Source organism: Sinohyriopsis cumingii, chromosome 11, assembly GCF_028554795.1.
Source record: "Sinohyriopsis cumingii isolate HCF-2022 chromosome 11, ASM2855479v2, whole genome shotgun sequence".
Classification (NCBI taxonomy): domain Eukaryota; kingdom Metazoa; phylum Mollusca; class Bivalvia; order Unionida; family Unionidae; genus Sinohyriopsis; species Sinohyriopsis cumingii.
Genome location: NC_142971.1, coordinates 20,933,551 through 20,948,815, shown reverse-complemented (window position 1 = coordinate 20,948,815; position 15,265 = coordinate 20,933,551). Strand labels below are relative to the sequence as shown.

Sequence of the window (15,265 nt, the reverse complement as noted above, 5' to 3'; positions counted from 1 at the left end):
CAATAAAAAAAATAACAATGTTGCGCTGAAATGTGAGAGTGATTATTTAACTAAGTTTTCAGACAAATTATAAATTAGACAAGTACATTATTATATAAATGAGCCAAGAATTTGTCCCACATCCTATTATTAAGAATTATGAAGCGAATCGTGATGGAATAGTTAGGCACTGTAGATTGAAAAAACCAGTTGGTGTTGTTAGTAATGTTGGTTATCTAAGATTTGTTGCTGGGGGTAAAGCCTATTATAATCACAGGTTCGTGTTCGAGTGTTTCTTTGGAGAGATCAAAGACGGTCTTGTAATTGATCACATTGATGGACAAAGACTTAATAATGGATTATCTAATCTACAAGCCATCACGCAGAGTGAGAATTCTGCACGAGGTGGTACTGGTAAATTTGTAAAAATTCCCAGAGCTGTCAGATCTTTCAATATAATTACCAGTGAAAAAATTTTTTTTCACTCAATGAACTCAGCTGCTAAGTATTTCGGTATTAACCCCCGTTTGGTTCAACGTGTGGCAGATAAAGTGAACAAATCTGTCCTCTCAAAAACATATAAGCATATTGTTTTTCATTATTTACTTCACTAAAATCCGAGGATTTTTAATGTAAAATGGGAGATAACTCTGTTAAGCATATCTCATGCAATTAGTTCCCTCCCTATGTCAATGTGATTGCGCAACACTCCTTGAGATTGTTTAATACCCGAGTGGTATAACAATTGAGTCACAGTCTATAACACTTCCGCGTTCAAAAATACAGGTATTTTTCAAATTCTGTGTTAAAATCCAGTTCAGAACTTGTTAACAATATATACTACAAACAGGTAAACGGTTCTCTGTGTACAGGTAACACGATCTCCAATTACTTCCCCTTGACGAAGTCAAGGTGACTTCGTCAAAAACTGTCAACACGGGCAGGTGTACAATAAATAATATTTGTTTTTCACAGATAAAATCTTTATTTTATTACATTTGTTCGGTTTTATGATTCATCTGTATTTTTTCTGCGATTATATTTAAGAAAACAAGCATGAAAAACCGATGAGCTATTTTTGAACTTACAAGTATCAGTCAGTTTATATACTATAGCGTCCGAATTTATGTACGGGGTTTTCGAAGCCCAACAAAATTGCACAACTTTCCACGTTATCGCCCTAACGGGGTGACATTTTGCCACTCCACAGGATTGATTTTGGGGGAGGGGGTGCAACTTTGTTGGGTGTAGAATATAACCCCATATCTGTCTGTGCTGTCCTTAGTTACTACTGTAAATAGTGTAAATACTATATGTTGTGCTGTCCATACTATATCCTACTGTAAATAGTGTAAATACTATATGTTGTGCTGTCCTACTGTAAGCTTGCTAAAATGCGGTGGCACTTTAGAAGCTTTACAAATGTAAATATTATGTATAATAGTGTAAATACATGTAAATACTATATGTTGTACTGTCCCTATATGAACCTGCCAGCATATCATTTAGGTAAGCTAGGGGCTCACATGGGGAATGTCTCGTCGCTCGCAAACACACCCTCTGGGCTCTCTAGACTGTTATTTGACAGGTTAGGGGCTCACATGGGGGTTGTGTTTTCGCTCCTGAGTTTGGTAGTCTATCATTTGATAAGGAGATGTGGTGTCCATTTTTTTCTTCTTTTAAATATATAATATTATATATATATGAATTACGAAAATATCAATGATGTGATTGTTGCTATTAAAAAATTAGAAGAGCGCGGATTTAATATATCACTAAATTCTGAAACAATTATGTCTGATTTTGAATCACTACATGAAGCTAAATGCGCAGGGCGTTATATTCTTCCTGCTCAGTATTGATTTATAAAATGAATTCAAAACAATTTGTATAAATCGCTGGCTACAGTAGAAGAAGCACAAATAAATGAATTTGTTTCATTGTCTCGTGCAATTGAAAAGATTAGGTTGAAATTAGCTCAAGAGTATGAAATAAAAAAGATAATAAATATTCGTGTAAGGAGATTAAAGGATTGTATGTCCGCTGATGAAATCAAGGACGAAGTCAAGGCTGACGAAATCAAGGAAGTAAATACCTCACCTTGATTTACTTAGAAGTCACCTTGATGAAATCAAGGACTTGGAAATGAAAGTAAAAAAAATATATCACTTTTTTTTACTGCCTTGATTTCATCAGCGAGATAGTATTTTTATTAGTCGATGGGGTTTAATGCAGGAGTGTGCATAATTGAGAATTTGATCTCTGTCACATACAATTGAAATAATATGCTCGCGTCTGAGACTATCTAACTGTTGCTGTGTTAGTAAGAAGTCTTCGTCTCCGTATTCGTCAATAATGAATTTAACATTAATTTCTTCTTGTGCAAATGCAGCCCTAACTGCTTGCTCGAGCGCTTGTTTGTCATACACGAAAAATCTGTGTGGTGGTACATATTCATAAATCTGATCTAAGATCTAAATACGCGTATATATTCGAGGATTTGATGTATACCGCAATGCGCAATCACAATATGATCTTTTTTCAATACTTGTAGTTGCGCATCAGTCAGTATAAAATCATCATTACCGTATACATCAACAATTATTTTTTCCGGGGTAACTTTTCTGGTTTTGACAGCTTCATCAAGAAGTTCTTTATTATGTATGATACATTTCATGCGATGATACATTATATAATACTTGCTTGATTAATTGTGAAATCGTAAACGATCTTCGGTCAAATACATTTTTTTGCCTTTTACCAGTAAACACCTAGCAAATCGGACAGTGTGCACAAAATATATTTTTTCACTGAAAATCGTTTTACGATTGAAAGTCCTTCAGACTTGGAAATCCTAGGATTTCACCAGGAGACTAATATGTAGTGTTTCACCTCGAAGATCAAGAAGATTCCCACACTGGTCTGTCAGCACGAAATTTATTCTGGTCAGCCACGGATTATGACATTGTAGATAGACCGGATTGATCAGCTCTTGCACAATCATAAATCCAGGTGGTTCTTTCAGAGTAAATGAATAAAGAATAAATCCTTGCTGGGTTTGATTTGATACTGTCGTGTCCGTGTTGCAACTGCCATCAATGACATCACACACAAGATTGACTGCGACCACTTCAGTTATGTTTACGATGCCCGGGGGTACATGCCAGCCTTGCCCTTCGGGGTTATTGTTGTGTCTGAGGACAGTTGGCTCCGGTAGTTTTTTTCTGTGTTGTGCGAGTATGTCGTCGAAGAATTCATCAATGATATCGCTGACTGATTTCTTTAGCTCGGGAGCATTATACCCGGGAGGCTTAAAATTCGGTACTCCTTGCATAATAGATTGATAAACGGTTTCCATGTCAGATACAAGCTGACTTAATATTTCAATTTGCTTAATAATTTCATTATTTACCAACGACATATCAAGGAGATACTCAGTAAATAATTGACATAATTTTTTTTGTTGTGTTTTATGGTCGCGACTAATATCTTCAAAAGTAATTTTGATATCTTGCTCAATATACGGCCGCAACAGTGATCCATATTGCCACTGAGATATCGAACCATCCTGTTTAAAAAATTATTCTTCTATTAACCGGTTTTGTATTTATGCCTTTCCATAATGGATTATTTTCATATTTTGGGATATAATTATGATACGATTTTTTATCAGAGGTATAATCAGATTTCATAGGTTCACCAGGTAATGGTGGAGCTTCCCGTGGTGGATTTTCAGGCCATCCTAACACTGTTCTGATTGAGCTGTTGTATATGTCCACAGCGTAGTCTGGGGTGTTTATTTCGATGGCAGAAGACAGCGTTGGCTCATGAACAGTTATTGCTATTTTGGATTCCTTTGTTGTAATATTTTTTATTCGACGTAATTCCTCATTGATTTCTTCAATTTGATAACACCTGGCTGGTAACCCAATGATGTTCCAGTCTGGTGTGCCATCGGGTTTATTTTTGTGTGCAAACACAAACGAATTATTTGCTGGTAATCCACCAAACGATTCTGATCTGATATTGGGCCAATTGTGATATACTCGTAATTGTGCTAACGCAATCTCGCTTACTGGAATCGCAGTTGAAAAATTAATACCGAATTCTGGTCTAGTTGAGGTTACTGTTATTAAAGATGTTCGCGCTGGGCTTGTATTTGTGACTATCTGCTGAAGTAATTCCATCGATGTCGTTGACATAGTTATTTATCTGCTGTCATTTCAAATCGAAGTACTTTGTACTTTGGGTGTAGTCTTCATACATCTTTGCCATTTGCGCGAATTTGGAATCTGATATTGTTGTATCGTCAAGGCTGGATGATATCAGCGCCGACAATTTCGAGTAGGTGCTCGTGGCTGCGTTGTTTAACTTTTCATACTTGTGCAATTTTGTTAGCGCACATGAGGATATTTTTTTTGTGATAATATTAGCAACTCCTGCAATTGTCATTGATGTTGAAACTGTAATTGTGACCGCGATTGCAGTTGTCACTGGTGTTAGCACTGATAATAATACTCCCATAGATGCAACTAACGCTGACACCGAATATACTATTGTGTCTAACATGGTTACATGCCGTTTGTATTTTTTACCTTTGCTGTGTATTCGTTAATGGTATTTTTTAACTCTGACTGCCATTCGCGTACTTGATCATATCTGTATTGTTGCGCTGTTGACTCTGTTAAGGCCATTTTATTATTTTACGCAGTAACAAATTGAGGCGTTTCAGCTACAAATTCCAAACACCACCAGTAAGATGTTGCGGTTAATTTCTTGTCGGCGGATTCCAGTATAAATGTTTCTTCGATTCCGCTATTTAATATGATAGTCACAACCCCAGAATACTTGTCGGTGGAATGTCTCCAAGGATATGTTGTGAAGATTTCAAATTTAGCGGTGCTGAACACAGACAGTCTATACACTCCAGTGACTGTTGCTGCATATTTGATAGTATTATTTTGTCGAGACCATGTTGCAAATCCAGATGATACTGTATATACTATGTTGGTGATATGCCCGGAAGTAACTCCAGTGGGGACTTTAATCAAACTGGTTTTGTTAACGATCTCAGGAATCCCCGTTACGATATATTGCTGTGTTTGTTTGATCGTGTCAATGTTGGTCTGGATATCAGAAAGTTTTATGTCGATGACGGGAGGAGTTCCAAAGAACTTATCCGTGGCATCATCGGTTTTTTGAAAGTTTCTTCGAAGTCTCGCAAACGCGTTTACATGAACATCATACTCAGCCTGCAACGTTGTTAGTTTGCCGTCAATGGCGCTAGCGCCTGTTTCAACATATTATTTGCGGCATCTTCCGGGGATGTTGGATCTCTCAACACGGTTATTTTGTTACCGCTCATGCTGAGTTCACCTGTCATTGTATCACCGGTCTTTTTTACTGCAACTTTCTGCATATCATCTCGCAACGCCGCGATTGATGTCAGCGAATCTCAGATTTTTCCACTATCAGTGAACATAGGGATGTTACCCGGAGTAGGATTAGCTCCAATAACCCTACAAATTATTTCATGCCATTTGATATCACTGGTTTTTAGTTTTCCGTGCCGGTCCTGAAAAATAACAACCTCATCTGGATCTATCCCGGTCAGACTTAAAAGATTATCGATTTCATCTTTGGTCACATATGTTGATAAATCCACGTCGGCGTGCTTCACTTTTCTGTTGAGAAGAGATCTTCCGTAGATATCAACCATTATTTGATAGGAAACTGTTTAAATCGACCCATGGTATACTCGTGTACAACATTGTGAGGTGGTTTGGTTGACGCTGATATCGCATCAAGGACATTCAATACTTGCTGGCTACATATCGAAGGATCGGTCAGTGTTTGTGTTGGCAGTGTTGAGTACCACACTTTCCCTGACTTTGACAGGGGGACGTCTTCTGTATATCGGAGAAATTCAACTGGCGGTGCTAACCCATACGAATCAAAATAGATAATTCTACGTGGATCGATCGCGTAAGCGACCCAGTGAGTTCCTGGACCATCGCTGTTATCAAGATTAATAATTCCCGTTTCTGGATTATTCGGTTGTTGTGGTAATTGATCTCTCATAAAGACGCCTTTGAAATTTTTTATATTTAATTGTTTAACTGCATTGAGCAAATCAAAATTTGACATTGGAGTAAAAACACTTAGAACCGTTTTGGGTACCATGACGCCAGAGTTCCTGGAAGTCTTAGCCCTCGTCCCTTTTTTTTGTATCCTTTCCCTGTGGCTTTCTTTAGTGCCATTCCAGCAGCGGTTCCAACAGCTCCTAACGCGGTGGCCTTAGCGACTGCGGGAGCAGCAGCAGCTATCAGTGCTGGTATTGCTGCGAGAAGTGGAAATATACCACTGGTTTTAACCATATCTTTGATGGCTTTTGGAGTGAAATCAAGTTGAACTCTGGTTTTCGCTTGCTTTGCTTTATTGAAATGTTTTAGTTGGGTTTTAGTCAGCGATAACTTGTTTGGACCAGCGATTTGATCATTTTTTAGCGTTATCGTTGTCCCACATGCGCTCGCGTTTTTCAATTGTAATTTTTTCACCTGACCAGGAGTCAGAGTGACATTAACGTGACTGTATGACATTTTTATAATAAACGCGATTGATCTAATTGTTACATATTTTCGGAAAACTACAAGTTTTCCACTGGTGCATCAACGAATCTCATTCGGCCGCCAGCACCCTCAAGTAACATTGTTCTATCAGAAAGTATAACAGCGATTACTCTGTGATTAGCTACAGCTCCTGCTGCTAGTAGGTCTCTATTCACGGTAGCCCGAAAGTGTATATCAACGACAGACTGTCTAGTTAAATCAAGAGACTCTAACGAGAAGTAATAGATTGGATAATGAGATATAAAATCCAATTGTGATATTTGCAAACCAGTATCGATATTTAGATCACGCACTAGATATTTCGCCAATCGTTGACATACACGTGCAACATGATTATCGCCAAAATTTAACAGTATGTTCTCAGACAGTTCTTGATGTCCATTTATTCTCAGAGAAACGTCAGTGATACCAAGTTGATCAAATATCATATGCGAACGTGTTTCATTACCTACTTGTGCAGCATCCTGAAAAGCAATAAAAATATGTCGCGGCGCGGAAACCCCCTGCTGTGATGCTATATGCCATGTAAATAAACCTTATTGGCATTTTGAATACTATCTGTGGTTGTTGTGAGCCATGATAACAACCTTTTACCGCCTTGATCCATAAAAGAAAGCAGTCGCTGTTCTTCAGTAATTGCAGGAGTCATTACTGGCATTCACAGTGATAGTTTTGTTATGTTTACCTTACCAGCGTCACCTATAGGTCGCCATATAGCATCATTATCGTTATTTTTTCTAACAAGCACGACCGTATATTTTGCTCCAAAAATTACCTTTCTGACATCTCTGCAAAATCCAAAGATATGCGACTGCGGAATGGCACATGAAAAATTTCTACGATTACCTTTCAACATTTGTCTACGTGTATGAAAACCTAAATTAAATTCTGTATTAGCACCATGAAACACCGGCCACATATCAGTGTCAGCGTTATTGGCAAAGTTTCTTGGTCGTCTAATATTGTACTGATCACTGTTAGGATGATCAGAAGTGTCCTTGGCAAATATCATTGATGGACCAGCTGATCTTGTATAATCATCAGAATATCTTGCTAGATCAATTATTGTTGTAGCAACATCGACATCCTTCTGAATCGATTCGATATTTTTTCCATCAATCATGTAGATAGCACTATCAAACAAGGCCATAATTCCGTTATTGACAAAACCGATTTTAACATCATTCCCATATACTGTATCATCTGTTTTTATAACTTCACCTTCTACTTCAATAAATGCTTCAGCGGGCAGGAAATATCTACTTGTATCCTGAACCTGTAATTCAATTCGTCCTTGTTTATTTGGCTCTCGTGCGTCATAAGAATAATACTGATAATCACGCACTGATTGATTTTTAAGGACCCGTTCGTCCATGTCGAATGCTGAGTCTGATTCCAGTTTAAACATTTTATTATAGAAGTTATCGTCTAAAACGAAGACCACTTCCCGCCACCAAACTTGTGTTTCTTTGTTCAGGATTTATCAGCGCTGCTAGTTTTTTATTTGCGGCTTCATTTATTACTTTACCAACATTTGCGGGTATGTCAGCGGTGGCTGGTAATTTTACCGGCGGTGAACCCCTTTGGGGTCTGCGTAACAGTCGCGCTAGTCTATCCTTGACTGCCAGGAATGCTTTACTGGCGGCGCTACCAACAGCGCTAGTAGCTTTATCTTTGATAACGTCAATAGCTTTCATCGATAATTGTTTTGCAATCGGTATTGCTTTAGGAACCATCCTCGCGAATAAACCCCGAACAACATCACCAAGTCCGTTTCCATAAGTCATCCTGTATACGGGTACTCGTGAATTTACAACCCTGACCATGACTGGTCTACAACGAGAATTGTGTACAATCATTTTATTTAATTAGTTATTTATTTAACTAATCGCTGTCCGCGAGTTCATCAATAAGTTCTTGGTAGATGTGAGCATCCATGATACCACCTTGAAATAATCGCTGACAGATATCAGCTGCTTCATTAATTATTTCTGGTGAGTTATTTCCAGCCCGGGCCCCTCCTAAGAGAACTTCTAACCACGATACGTCATTGATGATATTGTTAGGGCAGGGAATAAAATCACCCCCCCAGACCACTGCCAGTTGCGCCGATGTCGGGGACATCGTAAAATACTTCTGGAGATCGTGGTCGTTTTTTGGTTTCTACATCTTTTACAAATTCTTTATACCCGGGATCTTTTGGATCAATAGGTAAATTTTTAGAAGCAAAATATATAAAAGGGGCCCAGTCTTCGGTTTCTATTTTTTTAATGTATTGAGGTTTTAGATAATTTTTTCTAGAATCATAACCATGTGCAGCAATATCGAGTAATTTATCCCGGTTAGTAAAAGTATTAAGAGCTTTACGGGTAAAAAGTCCTACAGGTGTGGACCGAGATTTCTCTTGTTGCTGCATCGATGAAGTTTGCTCAGGCGGTGAATAGGGAGGTGAAGGATCTCGTGGTTGCATACCTTCGTGAAGATCCCGCATTGCCTTTACAAGGTTTGAGTATTTTGGATCACTAGATTTGACCACTTTTTTGATGTAGTATACACCATACGCCCATCTAACAAAATTGTCATCAGTCATGGAAATATATTTCGGGTTTAAAACTTTACCTTTGTTATATAAACCCGCTAATATCAATCCAGGTAATTTTTCTTCTGGTGCGCTCTTAAGGACTCTAATAAAAGATGGATCAAATTTTGCAGTTAGTTCAACACTTTCTTTTGCTGCTTTGGGTGCAGCAGCTTCGGCGACTTCAGCGGTGGGTGGAGGTTGAGCTGCAGCTATATCAGTTGGAAGATCTCGTAAAAGTTTTTTTGTTTTTTTTAGTTCTTCTAGCAATTTTTTCAGTCTGCTCAGCGGTTTGTTTTAGCACTGGAAGAATACCCTTTCTTCGTTCCTCCTCCTCCTTAATATCATCCTTAGGATCTCCCAGTAAAGCTTTCAGTGACCACCGCAGCTTTTTCAGTAGCTGTCGTAACAGGTCTAAATAATTGTTCTGCACCTGTCACAAATTCAACTTGTGCTTGCTGCCGTTCTTGAAGTTTCTGTCTTACAGAATCTCTCACAGTAAGAAATTTTTTTATTGCTTCTAGTCGCTCTCGAGCTAGTCTAGCGGAATGTGCTTCTCCAATGTTGGCCATTATTGTTAACTTAAATTTTTAATTCACAGCAGCAGAGAGGGCGACAACAACAACAACGGCGACAATTGTATTTACATAGCGCACTATTGCGGTTTTATTTCGACATTGGCGACAAAGTCACTGAAGTTGTAGGCGGCGCCCCTTATGGGGGAAACGACAACAACACACAGCAACAACGGCGACAATTACGTTTACAGCATCAACGCGTTTTTATAAAGGGCTTATTTCAGCGTTTGGAAGTTGCAGGCAGCGCCCTCTCTGACGACGACAGCGCGGCGACAATTGCATTTACAATGAAGAGTGGGTTTTATAAAAGGCTTATTTCAGCGTTTAGAGTTGTGAGATTCACCCTCTCTACTGCTATTTGTATTACCATGGTTATGAAACATTTTTTCAAGAATCTAACAAACTCTATTTTTTTAAAAATAACTGCACAAATGCAGACATCCATTTCTCTGTTTAAGCCAAAATGTCACTTAGCAAACATTCTTACAGTGTTAAAGTACGTAATATGATGAATGCTGATTACGCAATGTAAACTATACATGTATAACTACAAGTTTCAGAGTTCCTGTTTAAAAAAATTAAATTACTATTAGTCCAAATGACTCAGATTTCATAATAATAGTAAGGAAGATGAAGTACACTTTATAATCTAGTACATTACCTCAAGTCCAATCATCGCCTGTGCTGCATTAGTCCGATCCAAACAGTCAAGGCAATTAGTTCTAATCGTGCCTGTTTGATACCTGTAAATCAAACAATAATGTCTGTAAAAATTTACATTGCTAAGTATTAAGGATTTATGATTTGCTGTGCAGGTATAATTATCTCCCCCTTTGTACCCAGGTAATGATTCCAATTATAACTGTCGTGCATAATTAAATATGCCTCCTATCATGTTTGCCACAATACAGAGTGTATGCTAATGAATCCATACATCCCAATCTAAAATACATCCAATATCAAGCACTTTATAGAGTTCTAAATTCCTAAAAATGTGCTTTTTATGAGTAAGTTATATCTGAATAAAAAATAAATCAGTCACGACTTACTTACCTGGAAAATTCTGAGAAAGCAATTTTTTAAAATAAATTACATTTCTCTGAGAATACTTAACCAATCACATTATGTCAGGAATATCAGCCTGGTACCTCAAAAATCCAGCCCTACTAAAAGACAAAAATCATCTTTGTCTATTTCAATGAACAAAGGGCAATAGCTCTTGACCATTACCTCCCCTTGGCACTACCAGGTGTCACTAGTTTATAGCTGAGAAAGGTACTAATGAGGATGCTTGCATAGTGGGGTGGTTGTGATGGTTTTTAATTAATGTAAATTTGTAAGTATTCTCAAAGGAACAATTTATTTAAAAATTTGCTTTTTCCTTCGAATATGTTCCCCAATAACATTATGTTAGAATAAGTAATATGATGAGGGGATGCTGAGCGCCCAACCTCTACCACGGGTATCTTTCTAGGGAAGAATAGTTGGGTTTCACATGTGAATGATAACCAGTTCTGCTAATTACATAAGCAACAGAGTCTGGGGTCACATTACAGATCTCATAAAAGTTCAAAACTATTTTGTTATCTTCAGTTTAGCAAGACAGCTTAATAATAGGAGGAAATAATGCAGAACACACAGCAAGTCAATAGAGATAAGATAACAGTCTGTGGTTGGTATCTGGATGTACTTGTATATAGCATGTTACTTGCTTATACATTGAGTCCAACTGCAAATGATAAACCCAGCAGACCATGGTCTATAATGTTTGTTCAACTGATAACTCGTAACAAACTACACAGACCTAGATTTGCCAGCACATTATGGTACAAAGGCTCTGGGTCAGTGCAGTTTGCAGCTGCACTTGACTTAGAAGTGTGTACTGATCGTAAGTGCTTCCAATAAAATATGAATGTATTGGTGCATGGATAAAGAAAAGTACCCACCAGAACTATGATGGCTTGCCATGATAATCTTGGAACTTTTTACTACCTATTATGAAATTTTATTTCCTACCCAATCTATCCACCCCAGGCTGTGACTGAGGACTGTACTATCACAGCATATATTAAGTTTCTGTCAAAAACTTTGAAAAAATGTCATTTTGTAACTTTCATTTTATTATATGTCACCTTACAACTTGCTCCTAGCGACCAAGGAGACACAACTCAACAAACAGACTTTAACTGAAAGAATTAAAAAACCTATCACAACAAAGAATCATATGGAAGCAAAATACCTCTTATTCAATGATCCTTTAGTGTCTTACCTGATAGTGCTAATAATCTTTCATACAATCATATATATATATATATATATATATATATATATATATATATATATATATATATATATATATATATATATATATATATAATTAATAATTTTGGCTGGAAATGATTACAACATGCAAAAAACTATTTTACCAATAAAAGACAAGATTATTCATATTTTTATGTCAGTTATCATTCAAATTAATGCCAAAAAATTTGCCTCCTTTATATCTTACATTTTCCAATAGACAAGGAGAAATTTAGCAGAATCTCTATGGCGTCATTCATCAGGAGCCAAGAAGAAAAAACAGAGAAGAAGAAGACAAGAACCATGGAGTAGAAGACCGGGACAAAGAAAACACAGAGATAATGAAGAAAAAAAAGACACAAATAACAAGACAGGGATTAAGGAGAAGAAAATACAAATGAAAAGAATGAGACCAAAAAGAAGATATGGACATAGAAAGACCAAGGAAAAGAAGACAAGGAACAGTGAGAAGAAGATAGCTTGAAGAAGACATGGACCAAGAGAAGACAGGGACCAAGAGAAGACATGGACCAAGAGAAGACATGGACCAAGAGAAGACAGGGACCAAGAGAAGACAGGGACCAAGAGAAGACATGGACCAAGAGAAGACAGGGACCAAGGAGCATAATTTATTTCCCAAGAATACAAAGTTAAAAATGAGAAAAAATAACTTACAGTATTGTGACTTAAATCCACAAATAATCCAAGAATTAAAGACACAAGTCCTAGTAATAAAAAGTCCTGAATAAGTTCAGTTCAAGTCCAGAAGAAATCCAAAATTGAAAGCAATGACAAGTCTGTTATAGTCAGTGAAGTGCTGATGTGTCAACAGTTTCTTATTGAATCACAGAAATATTATTCTAGGTTTAATTCAGCATAAATTCCAATTAATGTCTTAATCCAAGAATTCTGTCAGAGCACGTTTGTATTTCCAGGGAAAATAATCACTTGAATTCATTAATTTGAAGAAAATAAAATTCAGCCCAAACTGGACGCAACATAATGCAACTTAAAGTGCTAGATGTTAAAGCACAACTGGTGAAATTCTTAGTCACAAAATAATATAGTTCTCTGTTTGACCTCAGATCACATCAGCATTTTCTAAAAACAACCAATATCTAATGGAAAATAACCTTATAGAATGATTTTGTTTACTCAAAACACAATAACCTATAAAATTCACATGGGAATCTCCAAAACTCTGACCCTGATAAACATATTAACAACTTCTTGTTTAAATGAATAATAATTCAGTTAATGAGCTCATGCAAATAGAGTATAATGAAGCTATTTTTAGTTGTTTACAAAAATGAAATTTATATAAATAAAAAAAAGTCAGCCAGGTCAAGCAAAAATGAACTCAATTTTAGACAAGGTCAAGTCAAGTAAACAATGTTATATTACAATAGCATGTAATGAAATAATTTTTTATATATAAAACTAACAGACAAACAATTAGTTAAATATACATAACAATATGTAAGTTATGAATTCTGATGAGTTTTTCAGCAAAGTCATTTAGGAAGAAACAGAGTTATGGACCAAAGGATTGCTGGACAGATAGAGGCTACCACAATATACCAAGCAATCCCATGCAGGGAAATCCTTGACCCGCATGGTTTATGCCCTTTGCATCATAATATTGTGAAAAACTTACAATAGAAGGTGTTCAACTATATCAACTTAATGTATTCATTGTGATGACATTGTACAAGCCCTCCAAATCCTTTGCTTGCTACCATGTTTCCAAACATGTTGATGCTTGCCAAGTTCTCTAAGTTCATCCATGGTTAGTGTCCCCAATATAAATGCCACATTATACAATTGGAATGTGTCAATTATGCCCTGGTGTATAAATCAACCATTTATAGTGTTGCTGCATTATTATTATTTGCACACATTTTATTGCTTTCAAGCACATACTGGACTGGATAATAAAAATAACAAAATAAATATGGTGAGTTTTTTAAAAGTATTTTTCTTTCAAGCTATTTGATAAATTTAAATTTTTTTAAAAATATAGTGAATTTTTAAGTTTCTTAAAGGCCACTTTATAGCAAATACTTTGATTTCATATTTCAAATGGCTTTCCACTGGATTTATATTTTTATAAGATGATATAAGAAGCACATGTTACAGTAACCAATCATTTACATAGTCTATGCCATCTTTGAAATCATAATGTTGGTTCTCTCTAAAGAAAGTCAACATGTGAACAGTGGCACCGACATGAACAGCTAACACTCATTCCATAGCCACAAACTCTGAGTTAAACCTGACATTTTCATTGTTTTCCTTGATCTGAATTGTAGTAAATATTTAAATCTCATTTCATCAAATATATCTTAATCAACACATTTGTTGGTGACCCAGATGAGGATGTTAGATCTCAAAACGTGCCCGAGAGGTTGTGAGAAACATGGTGCGCATATCAATGGCATGAACTAAGTTAGGATGAACAGCAATACAAATACAATGTCAAGCATTTAAACTCTTCCCGATTAAATCCTACATGGAAGCATACCAGAGGAAATTTGTTAGCCTACTAATGCAAATTCTACACCTTTCACTGCATTATTATTTAACACCCCCTTTTCCCATTATCCACCCCCAGACAATGTCTTGTACATCACAATGCCAAATACACCACATATATATGGTCTTCTTGCTACAACTGCACACAATATTCTTAATTCATTTCTTTTTATGTGTAAGACAATTTGTTCATTCTGACAGACCCTGTACCTTTTATTTGTTGTGCATATCTTTAAATTCATGGTCTGGAGAAACCACAAAATCCATGAAAACTGTTATCCAGTGAAAACTGGTACCCCACAAAAAATGTATCCATAATAACTGGTACCCCATGAAAATGGTATCTCACGATAAACTGTGAATTCAAAATATCTCATGAAAATGTCATTGTAATTTAATTTTTACATCCGACTCTCAAGACACCCTTCCAGGCACAAAGGATAGTAGTAAAAATTGACACAACTCTCACAGATGGCTACCACAGGGACATGATAACTAAAGTTTCCTAATTTATACTGCATTACAGTAGATGTAGTACTGGACAGATGGATAAACATATTTTAAAGAAGCAAGGGCAACATCACCACACCTGACCTGAAAGCTTGATGATAAAAAGCATCATTAGGACTGTTGAGTCCTAATAAAATTTACTGTGCTTATATTTG

At 36.6% G+C, this 15,265-nt stretch overlaps 1 protein-coding gene across 1 annotated transcript in view; it reads right to left on the bottom strand.

Moving 5' to 3' along the window:
• The window catches only part of LOC149787721 (polyphosphatidylinositol phosphatase SYNJ1-like), a 109,075-nt gene that overhangs the window by 77,997 nt on the left and 15,813 nt on the right, over positions 1 to 15,265 (bottom strand). Inside the window, exon 8 of the mRNA XM_089973920.1 lies at positions 10,426 to 10,507. Coding sequence (XP_089830046.1) covers positions 10,426 to 10,507 — 82 coding nt within the window. The remainder of the gene's footprint in view (positions 1 to 10,425; positions 10,508 to 15,265) is intronic.